Genomic DNA, 18,390 nt, shown 5'->3' on the forward strand with positions numbered 1-18,390 from the left:
ACAGCCAGAGCAGGAGGAGTGCAGAGCACAGCGCTGGAGGACAGACGGCTGTAGGTAAGTATGTAGTGGTTGTTTTTTTTTACTTTTAGGATGGTAACCAGGGTAAACATCGGGTTACTAAGCGCGGCCCTGCGCTTAGTTACCCGATGTTTACCCTGGTTACCAGCATCGTTGGTTGCTGGAGAGCTGTCTGTGTGACAGCTCTCCAGCGACCAAACAGCGACGCTGCAGCGATCCGGATCGTTGTCGGTATCGCTGCAGCGTCGCTAAGTGTGACGGTACCTTTAGCATTGCACAAGGTGCTGGAATCATTCTCTGCAGGTGATTAAATTATCACCTGTGCAATGCAAGGAAATCCTGAAAACATGACCTGTTTGCAGCCCTCGAGGAATGCAGTTTGACACCCCTGCTATACACTACATGGCTCCTATATACTACGTGGCCTGTGCTATATACTATGTGGCTGCTATATACATACATAAATACATATTCTAGAATACCCGATGGGTTAGAATCGGGCCACCATCTAGTAAGAAAATAGTGACAAATGCAAAAATATTTTGTCATACAAATTTCTGATATTTTTTTCACCACATAAATACAAAAATAAGCAATGCATGTTTGGTATATGCGTACTCGTAATGACCTGGAGAATCCTATTGCCAGGTCAGTTTTACCATATAGTGAACACGGTAAATAAAAAACCCAAAAAACAATTGTGGAATTGCACTTTTTTTTGCATTTTCACCATACTAGCAGTGTTTTTCCCGTGGTCCAGTACACCAGATGGTAAAATCAATGGCACCATTCAAAAGTACAACTTGCCCCGCAAAAAAACAAGCCTTATAAGCCTCATGGCTCTTGGAAAAAGGGGATGAAAAAACTAAAATGAAAAAACGGAAAATGCCCATGGCAGATTTTTCAAACGTAATTTGAGAGAAGCACGATGTAGAGACAGAGACCGAGATTCCAGTGATGTATCATTTACTTGACTGGGTGCTTCAGTTGTGATTGACTCAGTTTTCAATGCTGCAGATCTTGCAGATCTCAAAATGTTGAACCCTGTGTAACCCCACCACACCACTGATTGACAGCTTTCTATATAAATTGTATATTGACAGAAAGCTGCTAATCTGTTGTGGGGGCGTGGTTGGACTAGTAGGCATGGGACCAGTTTGCCCTGTTGTGATAACCTCCTGCTGATAAAACACCAATTGTATTGAAACAGCAAAACTCAGCCCAGTAAGTGACACATTGCAGGAATCAGACTCTCTTCCGGATTAAATTTCGAAAACCTGGGGAAAGATTCCTTTAAAGCTCCTGAAAGGAAAGTTCTAGAAAAGCCCCCCACTTGCCATGTACAACTTATAATACTTGTAGTGTTGCAATGGGGGATTGCAGAGTCACATAGCTAAGTCATTCTGAACTTGTTAGGAAATTACAACCACAATATTATCAACGCGTGACAATGTCACTGGTCAATAAAAAGCTATAACTGAAGGTCATAAAAGATAGAAAATATCAACTGTGGCTTCCTAAACAGACATACACAAAAAAATTTAAAAAATTATAAAACAAAAGTTGGTGCGCTCTCTCCAAATCATTGGTCACTATAGGCAGATAATGCTCTGAACCCTGCCATTTATACATGCCACCAGCCCATGCCCAATGACACAGAGGTATCATTATTGCAATATTCAATGCATTTTAAATGACAAACACATGGCGCTGGAACTTAAGGGAAGGCATTTAGATGAGGATTTGGGACATGAACACATACATATTGTATAATTTAAGCAATTGCATTCCATTATGTATGTTTTTTTTCCACAAAGCCTACTATTTGTACTGGCTTGAAAATGTAATTATAGATAATACTTGCATGACTAGCGAGAAAACAATGTACAAATGGGGCATGGAAAATTCACTCCAATCGCACCTTAAACAACAAAGCTTATATTCTGGCTAAAGTGATGGCAATTCAAGCAGATAATATTCTATGTAGCACTAGGTGAGTTCCGATAAACTGCAAGTGAAAAGGCAGCAAATGTAACCATTAGAAATGAAAAAAAAAATAGTAACATTATAATATTGCAAAATTCCGTCCACAGCATCTTTATGATTGTTATTCTCCACTTTTCATGCAATAACCTCTGCAAATATTCATGAACAGGGAAAAATTACAGCAATCTTATTTAATATAAAATAACACATTAAATAAGAATATTACACTGCTAGAGTCAATGGAAAGAAATAAACCGTGATTTGTGGTTTACAATAAAACAACAAAAAAAGGTAATTCAATGCCCAAAACAATGGGATTTTTTTATATTATTTTTCCCTTTTTTTATTGCTGAAGCAACTAACATTTAATAGATGTGTGTTTCCATAACAGCAGGATGAATGCCGGTCTATTTCAAGTGTTCGGTATGTCATGTATGGTGAGTGATGCTCATTATTTAACCAAACGCGTGTGAAGGCATATGACCGGGAAGCATAAAAAATAAAACCACGTGACCAGAGCTTATGGAAACATGTGCTCTGCATATACATGTGAACAAGTGACCTTAGTGTCCCAAGACAGAGAAATCATTCACGACTAACAGATTACAGCTGAACAACAGGCTGTTGTATAGAAACTTAATGTGGAAAAGGCCATGCAGACGCTAGAGGGATCCTGAGAAGGGGCCATGAGTAGGGATGAGAGAACCCAAACTGTAAAGTTCGGAGTTCGTACCCAGCACCTAGTGTCCGATGCTGAACTCCGAACATGGGGCTTCTCCTGTTTTACAGTTTGGGAGTTCGGGGAGGACAGGGGTAGATTTTGCAGCTCCAAGGTTAGGGTCCTCATTGATTTCAATAGAGTTCGGGTACAGTTCAAGAGAGGCCTGGATGTCTTCCTGGAGCAGAACAATATTGTATCATACAATTATTAGGTTCTGTAGAAGGACGTAGATCTGGGGATTTATTATGATGGAATATAGGCTGAACTGGATGGACAAATGTCTTTTTTCGGCCTTACTATGTTACTATGTTACCCGGAGAGAGCTTTGGACTAAAGTTTGGTCGAACCCTAGTTATGACGAAATATTAGTTTAACATTAGAGTATAGAGCCGTAACACAACTAATTACTTAATTAAAATATTTCACACTGGTTCTTGAGCAATGCATATTAATAAACATTAAGGTGATCCAACACGGATTACCGTTATTTTACAAATAGCATCCACTTGAATTAAAGGGATGGATTTTTTTCATCAGAAAATGAGTCACATGCTCAGATACTACAGCAGCTATCACTGGTCCTCTAGGAAGGTCCTGCAGTTGCTCAGGTACTGTAGCATCTTCCATTGGTTCCCTAGGAAGGTCCTGAAGCTGCTGCAGCTAGAAAAGGTTTGCATGGCTGCACGGCCATGTGCTAGTATCACCTCACGTCATGCACTAGTATCACCTCACGTCATGAGCTTGTTATTTGTGGTTGCGCCTATATGTGTGTATTCAGGGACCCGGCTGAAATAAGCCCCTAGAATACCGGCACCCCCGGTGAGGAGTTTGCATGTATGTGTTCAGGAACTCGGATGAAATAAGCCCCTAGAATACCGGCACCTCCGGTGAGGGGTGTTTGTATGCTTTTCTGGGTGCGTGACCACTGATTGCCGTCAGCTCAGCAGTTAGCTGTGTTCCCCTGTGACGCAAACAGGGCACAGCATCTTATTTCTAGCGACTCTGTGGAGTTAATAGAGCTCGCTTATACAGCCATATAGTGTCGCCATTTGCCAGCAGCAGGTTCCTCTCCTGCACGGTGGACCCTGGGTTGCGAACGCACCTATTTATACATATATACATATATATATATATGTATACTCGGTGCGTTCCGCCAACCCTAACACTGTATAACTAAACATGCCAATATGATGCCAATGCACATGTACAATTGTAGAAGTCACTGAGGTCATCATTTATATATTTGTTGCATTGCCTTTACATTTTGAGTCCTTATTGATCAGTACTGCAGTGCGTAACCCTTAATAACATTTCACTGTGGGATACTTTAACAAACCGATCATTGATTCTGAGTCCACAATCAATCATGCTTAATGTCCAATCGTTACAAATTAAGGTTCGTCTGTTATGTCTATGACAAAAGCTTATTACATCTCTGGCGCTTCTCATGATTGGAACTCCACTATAGTATTTCACACAATGCCACTCTTGTCCATTTGGCTTTATATGGCACAATATATGCCAATATCTATTTAACTGGGAGCCATGTTACCTTACCGGTGAGGATCCAGGGTGATTTAACATGCAAAAATCATACATTTATGGCCAGTTCTTGAATAGACCATTAATGTTATTTCTTAAAATGAATGCTGACCAATCTATCAATAAAAATAAGTTTTCTATATCAGGACTAGTTAATCCAAGTGCTTCATTAAAAAAAACTTGACGAGTAAATCCATATACGATACATAAGAGTTTTCTAGTTGTCTCATTATGGTTCATTAAATTACGGTTGCACCAAATGTCACATCTAATTTTTCATTTGCAGGACTAACCTACTTTGAAAGAATCATTGACTAAAATAGAGTTTTCTAACATAGGAAGTGTAACACAATGCATATACTACAACCATAAACACCGTACAAGACTGCAGAATAAATTATAAATCTAATAAATAATTTGCCAATGGATTCTAGATTTTTAAAGAAAAATAAGAGATGTGAAACACTGTTCAGAATCCAATGGAACCCAAATTTAAGCTTTTATAAGTGTCCATGTATTGACAGTAATGCTTTATCAGATATGTTCTTCCTTGTGCGTTACATTTTTCCTGTTTTCTTCAGCTTTAGTTCTGAGAAACAATTACTTCATCCCATGTGCCAAAACAAAGGAATGATTGTCCCACTGGACGTATTGAACACTGTTCTATAAGGTAAAGCCTTCTGTAATACCCCAGAGAGCTCAGTCTAATCGTCAAATGTTACAGAATGGAACAACTGCACTTGTAACATACCATGACCTCCACTTTACAATTAGCCTGTGATTAGATAATGGGGATTTCTAACCAAACCTTATAAAAAGATAAATAACTGCTTTAAAGTAAAATTTACAGTGGTGATTGAATGCTTGTGAGTTTGTGAACCTTACAGAACCTTTGCATATATTTGACCCAAAACCATATAAGATTTTCAAGCAGGTCTAGTCTAATATTTTTGACTTATTTAAGTTGGTTCTCTTTATCTACCTTTAAGACTTGTGTGAATATCTGAGGTAGTTTTAAGTCAAATTTATGCAGAAATATGTAAATTCTGAAAAGTTCACAAACTTTCAACCACAACTGTATGAAAAGGCAGCCAACTATATATGGATCCCCATCAAACACCAACGGTCACAGATGAATCACTCAATTCTTGAATACTTAATATATTGTATTGAACACTGGCTCTCATTGATGGGATCCAGCTGGTGTATGGAGACTTATATAGCTGCTCATTAGGAGATAGTATGCAAATCAGCTCTCTGATATTGTCAAGCAGAAGTTGAAAGAAGCTTCTAAAGGAGAATGAACTGTGGGACATTTACTAAGACTAGCATTTTAAAAGCCAGTTTTAAACAGAAACTTCCTGGTGTAAGATCCACCAACTACATTAGGATGCCCGTGACTCATTAAGTCTGTTGCATCTTTGGCCAAAAAAAATTAAATCCACGCCGACTGTGAGCTATTTTCTGCCACAACTTATAGCACAATTGTTGACCTACAGTTGGCTTCATACCCGCTAAAAAAATGTTGAGATCAATGCATAATTTAAGGGTGCCACACATTTACAAGGCAAGCCCATTCCTTCATTACTGAGAAATCAGCGTTTAAATTAATGTGCGAATAAGGCTGAAGGACTATAGCTGATCTGAAGCCTCTTTCACTCCAGCTCTATTCTTTGCGAAGCACTAAATACTCCTCTTTGACTGACAGCTTCTATGCTATGTGACTTCAGGCAAAGGAGCTGTGAGTCAAGCAGGAGCAGTCAGCGCTGGGTTGGGATAGAGCTGGAGTGACAGAGGTTTCAGATCTAAAGCCTCAGATGCATATCAAGTCAAGTTCTCAGAAATAGAAGAACGGACTAGTCATGTAATGGTGGAATTATCTTCAAAGTTGTATAAAAATAGCTTGGGTGTTGGGAAATTCTTCTGATAGATTAATTTAAAAGGAACCAATACTTTCTAGTTGACAAGCTGAAAAACTTGTGGAACTTTAGCTTTTTTGTTCTATAGGAGATTAACATACTTTTGTTGCATCAACTCAATGCATGTAATATGTACATTTTTGAACTTGGCAAAATGTGCCATCCAGACAAAATGACCTTTATTTGTGATTTAAGGAATAACTAGAGAAGACCTTCAACCAATGTTCACTCACGAGGCTGAGGACTAAAGGAGTTGGAAGGGATATATTTACAGAGTGAGTTAATGCATACTGGCACATACCCTAGTTACATTCTTTGCATTGGTGTTACTTAACTCCAGTATACTAGTGACCCTCACAGGTCATACTGCATTGCCGATTTAATTGGGGTCAATGCTTCACTTAACTGCCACAGGTGTTCTCTCAGTAGGAAACCCTTAAAGTCTAAGCTGTTGGGGGGATTTGAGAACTAAAGTTAAGCAACGCAGATTACAATTATAGAGTTGCAGTACAACATTAATAGCTATTTTTGATGACTAATTAGTACTTTTTATTGCTCATTACTAATTAACATATATTATCCACAAAAATGTATACTAGTGCAAACATCATTATGGAACATAGCTCTACAAACAGTACAAAATATAAGGTAATTGGATTATATATTATGTAGTTCTAATGACTGGAATATAATAAAAATATAAAAATTAACACAAAAAATGTTTATGTTCAGTTATTTTGCAGGCAGTTGTTATTTTGTAGGCAGTTATTTAAAAGGGGATCAATTAGAATAATTTATGGAGCGCACGTCAGAGCAAGGCTCATTTCGTGACCAGCACCTGTTGTATCTGTCATACAGTAAATGAAATGCTATAATAACTTGGCTCAAATACCTGCCAGTCAAAATCTGCTCAGAATACAAGGTACATTTTTCCCAATGGATAAAGGGTTTGCGCTAGACTTTTTCAATAACAAAGGAAGAATATGTGGTACAATAATAAAATAACCATTAATTACTTATTCACTGATTTGGATTAATTACTACCGCTGTGTTGCTCCTCACCTCTCCTTTCATGATGTCATGCCCATTATTAACAAGATCGCTGCAGTCAACAATTTGCCTCAGCAGTGGCGCTAGCATTTATGGTACATGACCACTGAGGCCAGTGATTGGATAAAGCAATCATGTTACTGGCGGATGTGATGTCATCACATCAACACACTCATTGGGACCAGTGGACTTGCATCGGATTCAATTTGTAATGGTTCGTTTATTATTTTAAGACATTTCTGGCCTTAAACCATTTGCGAAAAATCCTAGATAATCCTTTAAATGCTAAATAAAAATGTCCAGTGAAAATGAAAAACATAATGAAAAGCATAAATCTCAGTGCTCCTGTGCAAGTACTAAATTTAATAGGGCATCAGGTTGCCTTTTTTTCAATCCTTACTGATCTCAATAAAAAATGCATATCGTAATGAACCGTGTAATAACACTGATTATATGGGAACTAATAACAACTAATGTAAACTGATGAACTGAGTTAATAGGATCAGTCAGCAAATCTGCCATGGTTATTGAAAAAAAAAATAAAACAATAGATATTCCAAATTATTCCACAAGAAAAACACATTCAACTACACATTCCTGAAGATGCCTCATGTCCTTCCTAATCTTTACCTCCTTATAATATACAGCAGTACAATGACTTGTACTTGGCAGATATGTACTTGAGCTGGTCAAAAACCATCATCACTTTTCTATAACATGTTATCTAGAAATAAAAACAGAACTATCTTCACAAGCGAGAGGGAATTACAACAGTTTTCCTTGAGTGAAGAATTACATATATCAAGACAGACCTCTGTTATTGAACATCCTTAGACTCTACATTCCCTTTTCTTCACTCATAGATGAAGAACAACACACTTTAAATGCAAATCGCTCAATGCGAAAACCCATAAAGACGAAGAAGCTGCTAAGAAGGTGCAAGCATATCTACGATACTCTTAGTAGTGACTTCTCTAGGCCCAAGTTGGACTCTTGGAGGACTATTTTCATTTTCTTTTCAATTTGGCCAAATTGCTTTGTTTTCTTGTGTTTCAGGGGCCAAATAATTATACAAATTGAAAGTTTGATATGAACATTTGTTACAAGTAGTCAAAAACGAACAAGACCTAAATAATCTTACAAACATTATTTTATTGGCTATACACTAGAAATATTACTTAATAATAATAAGTAAGAATAAATTATCAAACATATTGCTGACCTCATCCAAAAAAGCTGTTGCCAAAAGGATGGACACGGTCTCTTGGTGCCTAAGGGAGAGATTTCAGTATGTACCTTTCATGCTCTGTGAAGTTCAACACTATAATGGTCAGTAAAACAAATGTAAACTCCTACTGAAGGGAAATGCTACTTATCCCCACCACTGACACCAGCTCGGACATAGCATCCACTGAGTTTTTTTTTACTTTTGTATTCAATACATTTGACTCCAATCCTGATTGCGTAAGCGACTGCCGGCTCTGACTATATCATGTCCTGGTTATTATCAATATGAAACATAGCTCATGCAATTAACAAATATCATTTATAGCCAAGTATAAGCATTTCATTACCTTCTCATTATGTCTTCCTCACAATATTACAAATATTGCACTGCGTCTACAGAACAGTACATGAGTACCAGGAACAGCTGGTCATTAAAAACATCCGTTGTTCCCACAAATTTGCCAGGCTGTTGTGTAGTAAATCAAAGCTCAGTTGATGATATTTATCTGTGAACCTGCTCATCATAAATATAAGCTTGAAAATCTGCAAGTGTGGGGGGAAATAATTTGTAGCTTTTTCGGAAGTGAACAGCTGCATGCAATACCACTGAATTTACTACGCTTGGTTTGGGAAAGTTAAAATGCTCCAATATTCCTGCTCTTGTCTGAGAACCGATGGTGAAAGGCCCTAGAAATAAGCTCATGGTTCACACTGAATACATACGTAAACACCTGCACAAGCTCTATGCAACTTCTCCCAATGCCAAGCAAGCAATTTACGGTAAGTATAATCTAACAAATCGCATAATACCGAGCATCAGCTGCATTGCATTAGTTAGTCAACAATGGCGATATTAAGACTACTTCCTATTCAACAGTACTTTATAATTCTTCAGTAAAGACCGTGTACATATACTGTATGCCAAGAATAACGTCCCATAATGTTTATTCAGACCACATTGGCAAAAAATTCAATACATATAGCTCTAGAAAAGCTGAATATGTCAACTGGCCCAGCTCATCAATATGTCACTATTATACAGGAGGCATATAGTACTGCACATAAACCTATAGAATTTCATTGACACATATCATATTAGTGCTTGGCAACATGAAAGCCTCAACAATTTAGGTAATAAATTCCGCTATCCTTTGCATACTATATATATATATATATATATATATATATACTGTATATAGATTATATATGTATATATGTTTGTGCATATATATATATATAGATATATATATATACTGTATATATATATGTGTGTGTGTGTATATAAATATTATATATTTCTTATAAATGGTACATATAAGAAATAAACTACTCCTTCATGCCTAAGGAAGTCTACACGAAGAATAATTCGGTCATAAATGACTAAAGGTTCCCTCTTTGGGCAGCATGGCATGCATACTGTGCAATAACAAAAGGTTTTCGCTTTCTTTTAGGTTATCTGCTGCGTTTTGCAGATATAATAAGAAAACAAAGTGAAGTTAAATTAATCTATCAATAACCCCCAAAAAATCAGGCAATAACATAATTAATGTTGTATTTAAGCTATTCAGCATTAGGTAATGTGAAATAATATCGAGGATGTGCATATGTGATATTATGAATTCTCAATGGAATTTCCAATGCTTGCTAGCAAGAATATGTATTCTTTTGTTAGGTTTTCATGCCTACCCTTCTCAAGATTGCATAACATGGCTTTATAAAAAAAAAATAAAAGGGACAGAAAACAGCCACATCTCATTTAATTGGTCTAATTCAAAGTCAACGTATTGTTAAAATAATTACTCTTTATATTTTGCTTGCTAACGATACAAAAAAAGGTCACATCCAAAGGCCAACGTTGAACTATCTAATGATCCATACCGCCGTCTACCTAGTACAAATTACATTTATCCAGATGACAACTACTGTCAACAATGCTCATCCCAATGATGCCACAATTAATCCCTAAAACCTTTCGCTGATCAGCAGACGCACAGAACACTTATAATATAATAGCGTATTAAGAAGTATTCTACTGCCAATTTATGAATGGAAATGGGTACAAACAATAACAAATATGTTATATGAAATGGAAAAAATGTGGACAAACTAACTTTAATGGTACGGACAAATTATTCCGGCTTCAAATATTGTCAGCGCAGTTATGTGTCCAGATGACAAATGAAGCCTTGCTTCAAGCTATATATCTTCTAAGCTACTCGGATCATCAGCAAAGTGTAATGTTCACATTCGTGTGGGGACAACTTCTTTAGAGAGGTTTATTTTAGGTGACCACTGCAGTTTAAAGGCTATGAGTGTGAAGTCTATAGCATTAGGTATGTAATCCAATTATTCCTAAACTAATCATGCTAGAAAAAAAAGTTCTGGCAGAAGTAGATGCTTGGAAATATTCTAGTCATGGGGAACTCTTAGGTATATATTATAATAAAAACAAGTTGCATTTTTAAAATAAAATATTTTTATTTAGGCATGTTTCATTAATTTGCTTTATCTAGTGATTAAATCAATCTGAATGAAAATCAATATTAAGATAAAAAATAAAATATAATAGAATGGTTTATAGATAGGTAGATATATATATATATATATATATATATAATCATAGGCTAGAGAGACAGATAGATAGATCATATAGTGGAAATGCACCAAATAGATAGGCTTTGGCGTGCAAGGCCTCCCAAAGACCCAATTATTATACTAATATAAAAGATGAAAAAGAGGCAGCAATTCAATGGACTGTGCAAAGAAAAAGCGTACTTTAATTAGCCCATTGGACTATCTCATTTTCATTTTTTTAGATAGACAGCTAGATATAGATAGATGATAGTAGATATAATATTTATATAAATAGATGATAGATAGATAGATAGATAGATAGATAGATAGATAGATAGATAGATAGATAGATAGATAGATAGAGGCACTTAAAAATCTTTGAACCCTTCAGAAATTCACATATCTATGCATACATTTAATCATATTTTCTCGAAAGTCCTAAAAGTAAAGAGAAACAAATGAGTAAAAACTGTTAGACTGTCATTTTTTGTATTGAGAAGAATGAACCAATATCAAACGTGTATGAGTGGCAAAAGTGTGCCTGCCTTTGCTTTCAGGATCTTGTGTAACCCTGTGTATGTAAATGTTTTCGGTAATTATTGATTAGTCCTGCACCTTAGAGAATTTCTGGCCCATTCCTTTCTACAAAAAAGCTTCAACTCTGTTGTGTTGGTGGGTTTTCTCCCATGAGCTGCTCACTTCCGGTCCTTCCACAACATTTCTATGGAATTATGGCCAGGACATTGACTTGGTCATTTCAAAACTTCAACTTTATTCTTAACCATTCTTTTTTAGACTGACTTGTGTACTTTGAGTCGTTGTCTTCCTACATGAGTCAAGTTCTCTTGAGTTTCAGCTCATGGACAGATATCTTGACATTTTCCTTTTAGAATTTTCAGGTATAATTCAGAATTCATTGTTCCATCAATGGTAGTAAGCTGCTCTGGCCCAAATGCAGCAAGACAGGACCAAATCATGATACCACCACCACTATGTGTTCATAAATGGAATGAGATTTTTGTACTCTAAAGCAGTGTTTCCCAAACTCCAGTCCTCATGGACCCCACGGGTCATGTTTTCAGGATTTCCATAGTGTTGCACAGGTGAGACAATTCCTGATGCCTTGATGAAACTTCAACTACTTGCGCAATACTAAGGAAATCCTGAAAACATGACCTGTGGGGTCCGTGAGGACTGGAGTTTGGGAAACACTGCTCTAAAGTATAGTTTTGTGTTTTTTTTCTCTCTCCAAACATAACACTTCTCATTAAAACCAAAAAGCTGTAATTTAGTCTCCTCTGTTCACAAAATATTGCTCCAATAGCCTTCTTTCAGATATTCTTTTTGAAGAACATAGGCTTATTCCTTGCAATCCTACCATGAACACCATTGTTACTCAGTGTTTTCCCAATGGTGGACTTATGAACATTAACATTAGCTCATGTGAAAGAGTCCTTTAGTTGCTTAAATATTTCCTTGGGTTCCTTTGTGACCTTGTGGATTACTGTTCTTTGAATGATCTTTGTTAGTTAACTATACTACAGAAGGATAAAAATTGTGTTGAATTTCCTCCATTTGCACACAATCTGTCTAACTATTGTTTGGTGGAGTTCAAACTCTTTAGATATGAGTTTGTAACCTTTTCCAGCATTTTATGCATCAACAAGTAATCTTCTGAGATCCCCATAAATCTCCTTTTGTTGGTGTCATGATAATCTCCCACAAACATGTATTGTGAAGATTAGTCTTTGATAGTTACATAAAACAGGTCATCCACTCTCATCTGATTGTCATCCCGCTCTACTTTCACCTTCAAGTTATCTTCTACTTCTAATGATTTGCATACTTTTGCCACTCATTGACATAAGATATTCAAACATTATCTTCATTTATAAAAATGACAAAATCTAATATTTTTACTCAATTATTTTATTTGGTCCTCTTTATCTACTTTTAGGACTTAGGTGTGAAAATGTCATACTGTGTTAGGTCAAATTTATGCAGAAATATGGGACATTTTAAAGGGTTCCCAAAGGTTCAAGCACCACTGTAGATAGGTAGACAGATTGATAGACAGATGGAGAGATAGACAGATAACTAAATAGATCGATAGAATGAATTTGAATTGCCAAACTATGCTGAACTGCATTACTTTTTCCATCTACTACAGTAGGCTTTATCACAAGTTCAGCCAAATGAAAATGTCATCTCTGCTACATTAGCATGTTAGTTAGCATGCAACACATTTCACATGAAATTGTATCTTAATAGTTTTAGGTCCATTGTTGCATGTCCTAATTACTTTGATCGTTTACGTTAATGTTGCGTAATGCTTTGCTCTCATGTGGCACATTAAAAGAGACCTGTCAGACCTTCATCCACCCTACTGATATTTGCTTTTTTCATACAGAAGTCATCATGTCCCATGCACACAGCAAATAGAATATAATGCCTAGAGATCCTTGTGTCTTGTCTCCTTTAATACCAGTATGAAAAGTAACAAGTTTATTGATACCACCACTATCAATGTAATTTCCACAAGCTTTATATTAACTTTAACTTCTATCCGGTTTCTTTATTGCGGCAATAAACAGCAATTTTGTCACAACGGTGTGTAAATGTCACTGGAAGCTCATTAAATCGTAATGCTTGTACTAACAATAACATAGCTGTACACAGTAGCGGACAAAAAAACAACCCTTGTGATAAACAACATTTGAAGAATCCTGCACAGAAAAAGACTGTTACAAATAATAATACTCATGCCATCTGACGTACACATTAAAGCACTGCGGCTATAAAGAACATTCGCTTTGCCATAGGAATATAACGGTTTGGAGAATGATAACTGTTCTTATAAGCTGTAAGGCATTGACAACACTGAAAGCCCTGTCTAACCAGTTTAGGAAGTCTGCGATGACGCTTTTTATTCTCTTTCCTTTAATGGCAGCTTTCTCAGTGTCATTTGCTAACGAGATAAAATGATGAAAATTGTAATAATATAATGAAACAAACTGACAAAAACACAAGGAATGATTCATATACTCTCTAATTGATGCTGGTGGGCCATCCGCGTAAACTATCGGAGAAGGAACTAGTGTGAACGTCGAAATAACAAACCCAAACTTCTCTTCTGGAACCTAAGGGAAGGTTATATTGCGGTGAGATGACCCAAATGGAGAACCCGGAACTTCGGGCGCTCGTAGTTGTACAGTATATATTTCACCTGTGTAAGACCAGATGATGAACACACAATGAAGTGTTACGGTGAAAGCCAATACCCGGCATGACCTCATCTTCACCTGCGTCTTCCTCATGTGGGTCATTATTTATTCATTTAACCTTTTCATTACCAGCCGTCACGTCCCGGCGCCTATACTGGACCGCCGATGACACTCTTTAGAAAAACGTTCGTAAGGCAAAACTAGATTAGATTGGCGATTTCTGAACTTTTCACCCTTAGATGTGAATTAAAAAAAAAAAAAAAAAGTAAGAAAAAAAAAAACAGACGGTTTAGTGTTCTGCCCTACTAACAGAATACTATGAATCAAGTTGGGCAGCGGATGAAAGGCTCGTGCTCCCCACCCCCTATAGCTCCACAGCTTACACAATAGACTAGTATTGAATCTCTCCACTCAAAGGCTCCTCTTCTAATGTGCTTAGGAAAGCAGCTTCACCGGTGGGGAAAGTTTGCTGCCGGTAAAATTGATCATAAAACTCGGAATGGTTCTTTTTAGGCTTTGTACGGAGAGACGTAAAGAAGAATCATGGCTGGCAGTTATTGGAACATATACGTGCTTTTATTTATAGTTGCACTTTAACCCTACAAACTGGATTTTTGTCCTCTTCTGCGTAGATCTATGGTGACGGAACATAAACGTTGATAGTAAACAGTGTAAAAGTTAACAGATGTGGATTGGCGCTGGCGGATTTGGTAAATACTTGTATTTGTTTCTTTTTGGCATGGAGTAATTTTGTTTTTCATGGCAGTAACTTTCTTAGAATAACACTGGTCCTTCTGCTGGAAACAATTAAATATGTCCTGTAAATATTTATTCCCATAAACATTAATGAGGCACGCGGGCGGTTTAGCTTATCATATCCCATAGCACAGCACTCAGTGTCACTCCGAGTCCAGTCACATAGCCCATTCATGTAGAACAGTGGGGAACAGCACAGAGTCTCACACAAATCTGAAAGGACTGGAGCATGGGCTGTAATAGCATGGGCAGTAATAACATGGCTGTAATAACATGGGCTGTAATAGCATGGGCTGTAACAACATGGGCTGTAATAACATGGGCTGTAATAGCATGGGCTGTAATAACATGGGCTGTAATAACATGGGCTGTAATAACATGGGCTGTAATAACATGGCTGTAATAACATGTGCTGTAATAGCATGTGCTGTAATAGCATGTGCTGTAATAACATGGGCTGTAATAGCATGTGCTGTAATAACATGTGCTGTAATAGCATGGGCTGTAATAACATGGGCTGTAATAACATGGGCTGTAATAGCATGGGCTGTAATAACCTGGGCTGTAATAACATGGGCTGTAATAACATGGGCTGTAATAGCATGGGCTGTAATAGCATGTGCTGTAATAACGTGCTGTAATAGCATGTGCTGTAATAACATGGGCTGTAATAGCATGTGCTGTAATAACATGTGCTGTAATAGCATGGGCTGTAATAACATGGGCTGTAATAACATGGGCTGTAATAGCATGGGCTGTAATAATATGGGCTGTAATAACATGGGCTGTAATAACATGGGCTGTAATAACATGGGCTGTAATAGCATGGGCTGTAATAACATGTGCTGTAATAGCATGGGCTGTAATAACATGGGCTGTAATAACATGGGCTGTAATAACATGGGCTGTAATAGCATGGGCTGTAATAGCATGTGCTGTAATAACGTGCTGTAATAGCATGTGCTGTAATAACATGGGCTGTAATAGCATGTGCTGTAATAACATGTGCTGTAATAGCATGGGCTGTAATAACATGGGCTGTAATAACATGGGCTGTAATAGCATGGGCTGTAATAATATGGGCTGTAATAACATGGGCTGTAATAACATGGGCTGTAATAACATGGGCTGTAATAACATGGGCTGTAACAACATGGGCTGTAACAGCATGGGCTGTAACAACATGGGCTGTAACAGCATGGGCTGTAATAGCATGGGCTGTAATAGCATGGGCTGTAATAACATGTGCTGTAATAACATGTGCTGTAATAACATGTGCTGTAATAACATGGGCTGTAATAGCATGGGCTGTAATAACATGGGCTGTAATAACATGGGCTGTAATAACATGGGCTGTAATAACATGTGCTGTAATAACATGGGCTGTAATAGCATGGGCTGTAATAACATGTGCTGTAATAGCATGGGCTGTAATAACATGGGCTGTAATAACATGGGCTGTAATAACATGGGCTGTAATAACATGGGCTGTAATAACATGGGCTGTAATAGCATGTGCTGTAATAGCATAGGCTGTAATAACATGGCTGTAATAACATGGGCTGTAATAACATGGGCTGTAATAACCTGGGCTGTAATAACCTGGGCTGTAATAACATGGGCTGTAATAACATGGGCTGTAATAACATGGGCTGTAATAACATGGGCTGTAATAACCTGGGCTGTAATAACCTGGGCTGTAATAACCTGGGCTGTAATAACATGGGCTGTAATAACATGGGCTGTAATAACATGGGCTGTAATAACCTGGGCAGTAATAACATGGGCTGTAATAACATGGGCTGTAATAACCTGGGCTGTAATAACCTGGGCTGTAATAACCTGGGCTGTAATAACATGTGCTGTAATAACATGGGCTGTAATAACCTGGGCTGTAATAACATGGGCTGTAATAACATGGGCTGTAATAACATGGGCTGTAATAACCTGGGCTGTAATAACATGGGCTGTAATAACCTGGGCTGTAATAACCTGGGCTGTAATAACATGGGCTGTAATAACATGTGCTGTAATAACCTGGGCTGTAATAACATGTGCTGTAATAACCTGGGCTGTAATAACATGGGCTGTAATAACATGGGCTGTAATAACATGTGCTGTAATAACATGGGCTGTAATAACATGGGCTGTAATAACCTGGGCTGTAATAACCTGGGCTGTAATAACCTGGGCTGTAATAACCTGGGCTGTAATAACATGTGCTGTAATAACCTGGGCTGTAATAACATGTGCTGTAATAACATGGGCTGTAATAACCTGGGCTGTAATAACATGGGCTGTAATAACATGGGCTGTAATAACATGTGCTGTAATAGCATGGGCTGTAATAACATGTGCTGTAATAACCTGGGCTGTAATAACCTGGGCTGTAATAACATGTGCTGTAATAGCATGGGCTGTAATAACATGTGCTGTAATAACCTGGGCTGTAATAACCTGGGCTGTAATAACATGGGCTGTAATAACCTGGGCTGTAATAACCTGGGCTGTAATAACATGGGCTGTAATAACATGTGCTGTAATAGCATGGGCTGTAATAACATGTGCTGTAATAACCTGGGCTGTAATAACCTGGGCTGTAATAACCTGGGCTGTAATAACATGGGCTGTAATAACCTGGGCTGTAATAACATGGGCTGTAATAACATGGGCTGTAATAACCTGGGCTGTAATAACATGTGCTGTAATAACCTGGGCTGTAATAACATGTGCTGTAATAACCTGGGCTGTAATAACATGTGCTGTCCTAATCTCTGGCCCCATAGCCAATCACAGGGGGGAGCAACACTCATGTCATTAACCTGCATTAGTAGAAGCCATGGAAGAAGACAATGAGGGAATGTGGAATGCCATCATAGCCATTGCTGGGCATTGCTTATCACCTCAGTCCAAGGCAGGGAAACAGGAAGACATTCAAAGTGATTGCAAAAGAAGATGACTCCCTAAACAAAGTGTGCAGCCTGGAGGAAGTGCAGGAGCCCCTCATGGTGGGCACGGTGCAGGGGTACTTACATTCTGTCAGAAACTAGCAGTCGGCTATCGACCATCATATCAGGCAGGAAATCCAGCTTGAATGAAGAAGTCATGGTGCTGCTGCTGCTGCTGCTGCTGCTCTGGCAAATACCAATGTTTCTCTGCTTGTCTGACTGAACAACAGTGCGGCCACAAGACAGGCAGGGACAGGTGCAGGAGGCCTCCCCAAGGCAGCAGCAGCCAGCGCCGGCACTTGTCACATTCTCTCCCCCTCTTGTTTTCCTCCAATCCCTTCTGAAATCTACTGCTGAGGCGACTGTCTATAGAGGACCAGGTGCTGGCGGGGGGAGGAGCTCCGGCCTGCTGCAGTAACCCCTGC

At 38.0% G+C, this 18,390-nt stretch overlaps 1 protein-coding gene and 1 long non-coding RNA gene across 51 annotated transcripts in view; one reads left to right on the forward strand and one right to left on the reverse strand.

Annotated features, from left to right (window-relative positions):
• CELF2 (CUGBP Elav-like family member 2) overlaps positions 1-18,390 on the reverse strand; it is a 671,263-nt gene that overhangs the window by 599,236 nt on the left and 53,637 nt on the right. For 23 of the 50 annotated variants that reach the window (XM_069765289.1, XM_069765282.1, XM_069765288.1 and 20 more), the window contains exon 1: positions 18,051-18,324. The exons of the other annotated variants lie outside the window; for them this stretch is intronic. In XM_069765289.1, coding sequence (XP_069621390.1) covers positions 18,051-18,124 — 74 coding nt within the window. In that variant the 5' untranslated portion in view covers positions 18,125-18,324. Of the gene's footprint in view, positions 1-18,050; positions 18,325-18,390 lie in introns of those variants that run through there. 50 annotated transcript variants of the gene reach the window in all.
• LOC138676219 (uncharacterized) overlaps positions 14,694-18,390 on the forward strand; it is a 52,280-nt gene continuing 48,583 nt past the window's right edge. The window contains exons 1-2 of the long non-coding RNA XR_011320766.1: positions 14,694-14,736; positions 14,894-14,971. This is a non-coding gene — a long non-coding RNA (uncharacterized lncRNA). The remainder of the gene's footprint in view (positions 14,737-14,893; positions 14,972-18,390) is intronic.

The sequence above is a fragment of the Ranitomeya imitator genome, chromosome 4 (assembly GCF_032444005.1).
Source record: "Ranitomeya imitator isolate aRanImi1 chromosome 4, aRanImi1.pri, whole genome shotgun sequence".
Taxonomy (NCBI): Eukaryota; Metazoa; Chordata; class Amphibia; order Anura; family Dendrobatidae; genus Ranitomeya; species Ranitomeya imitator.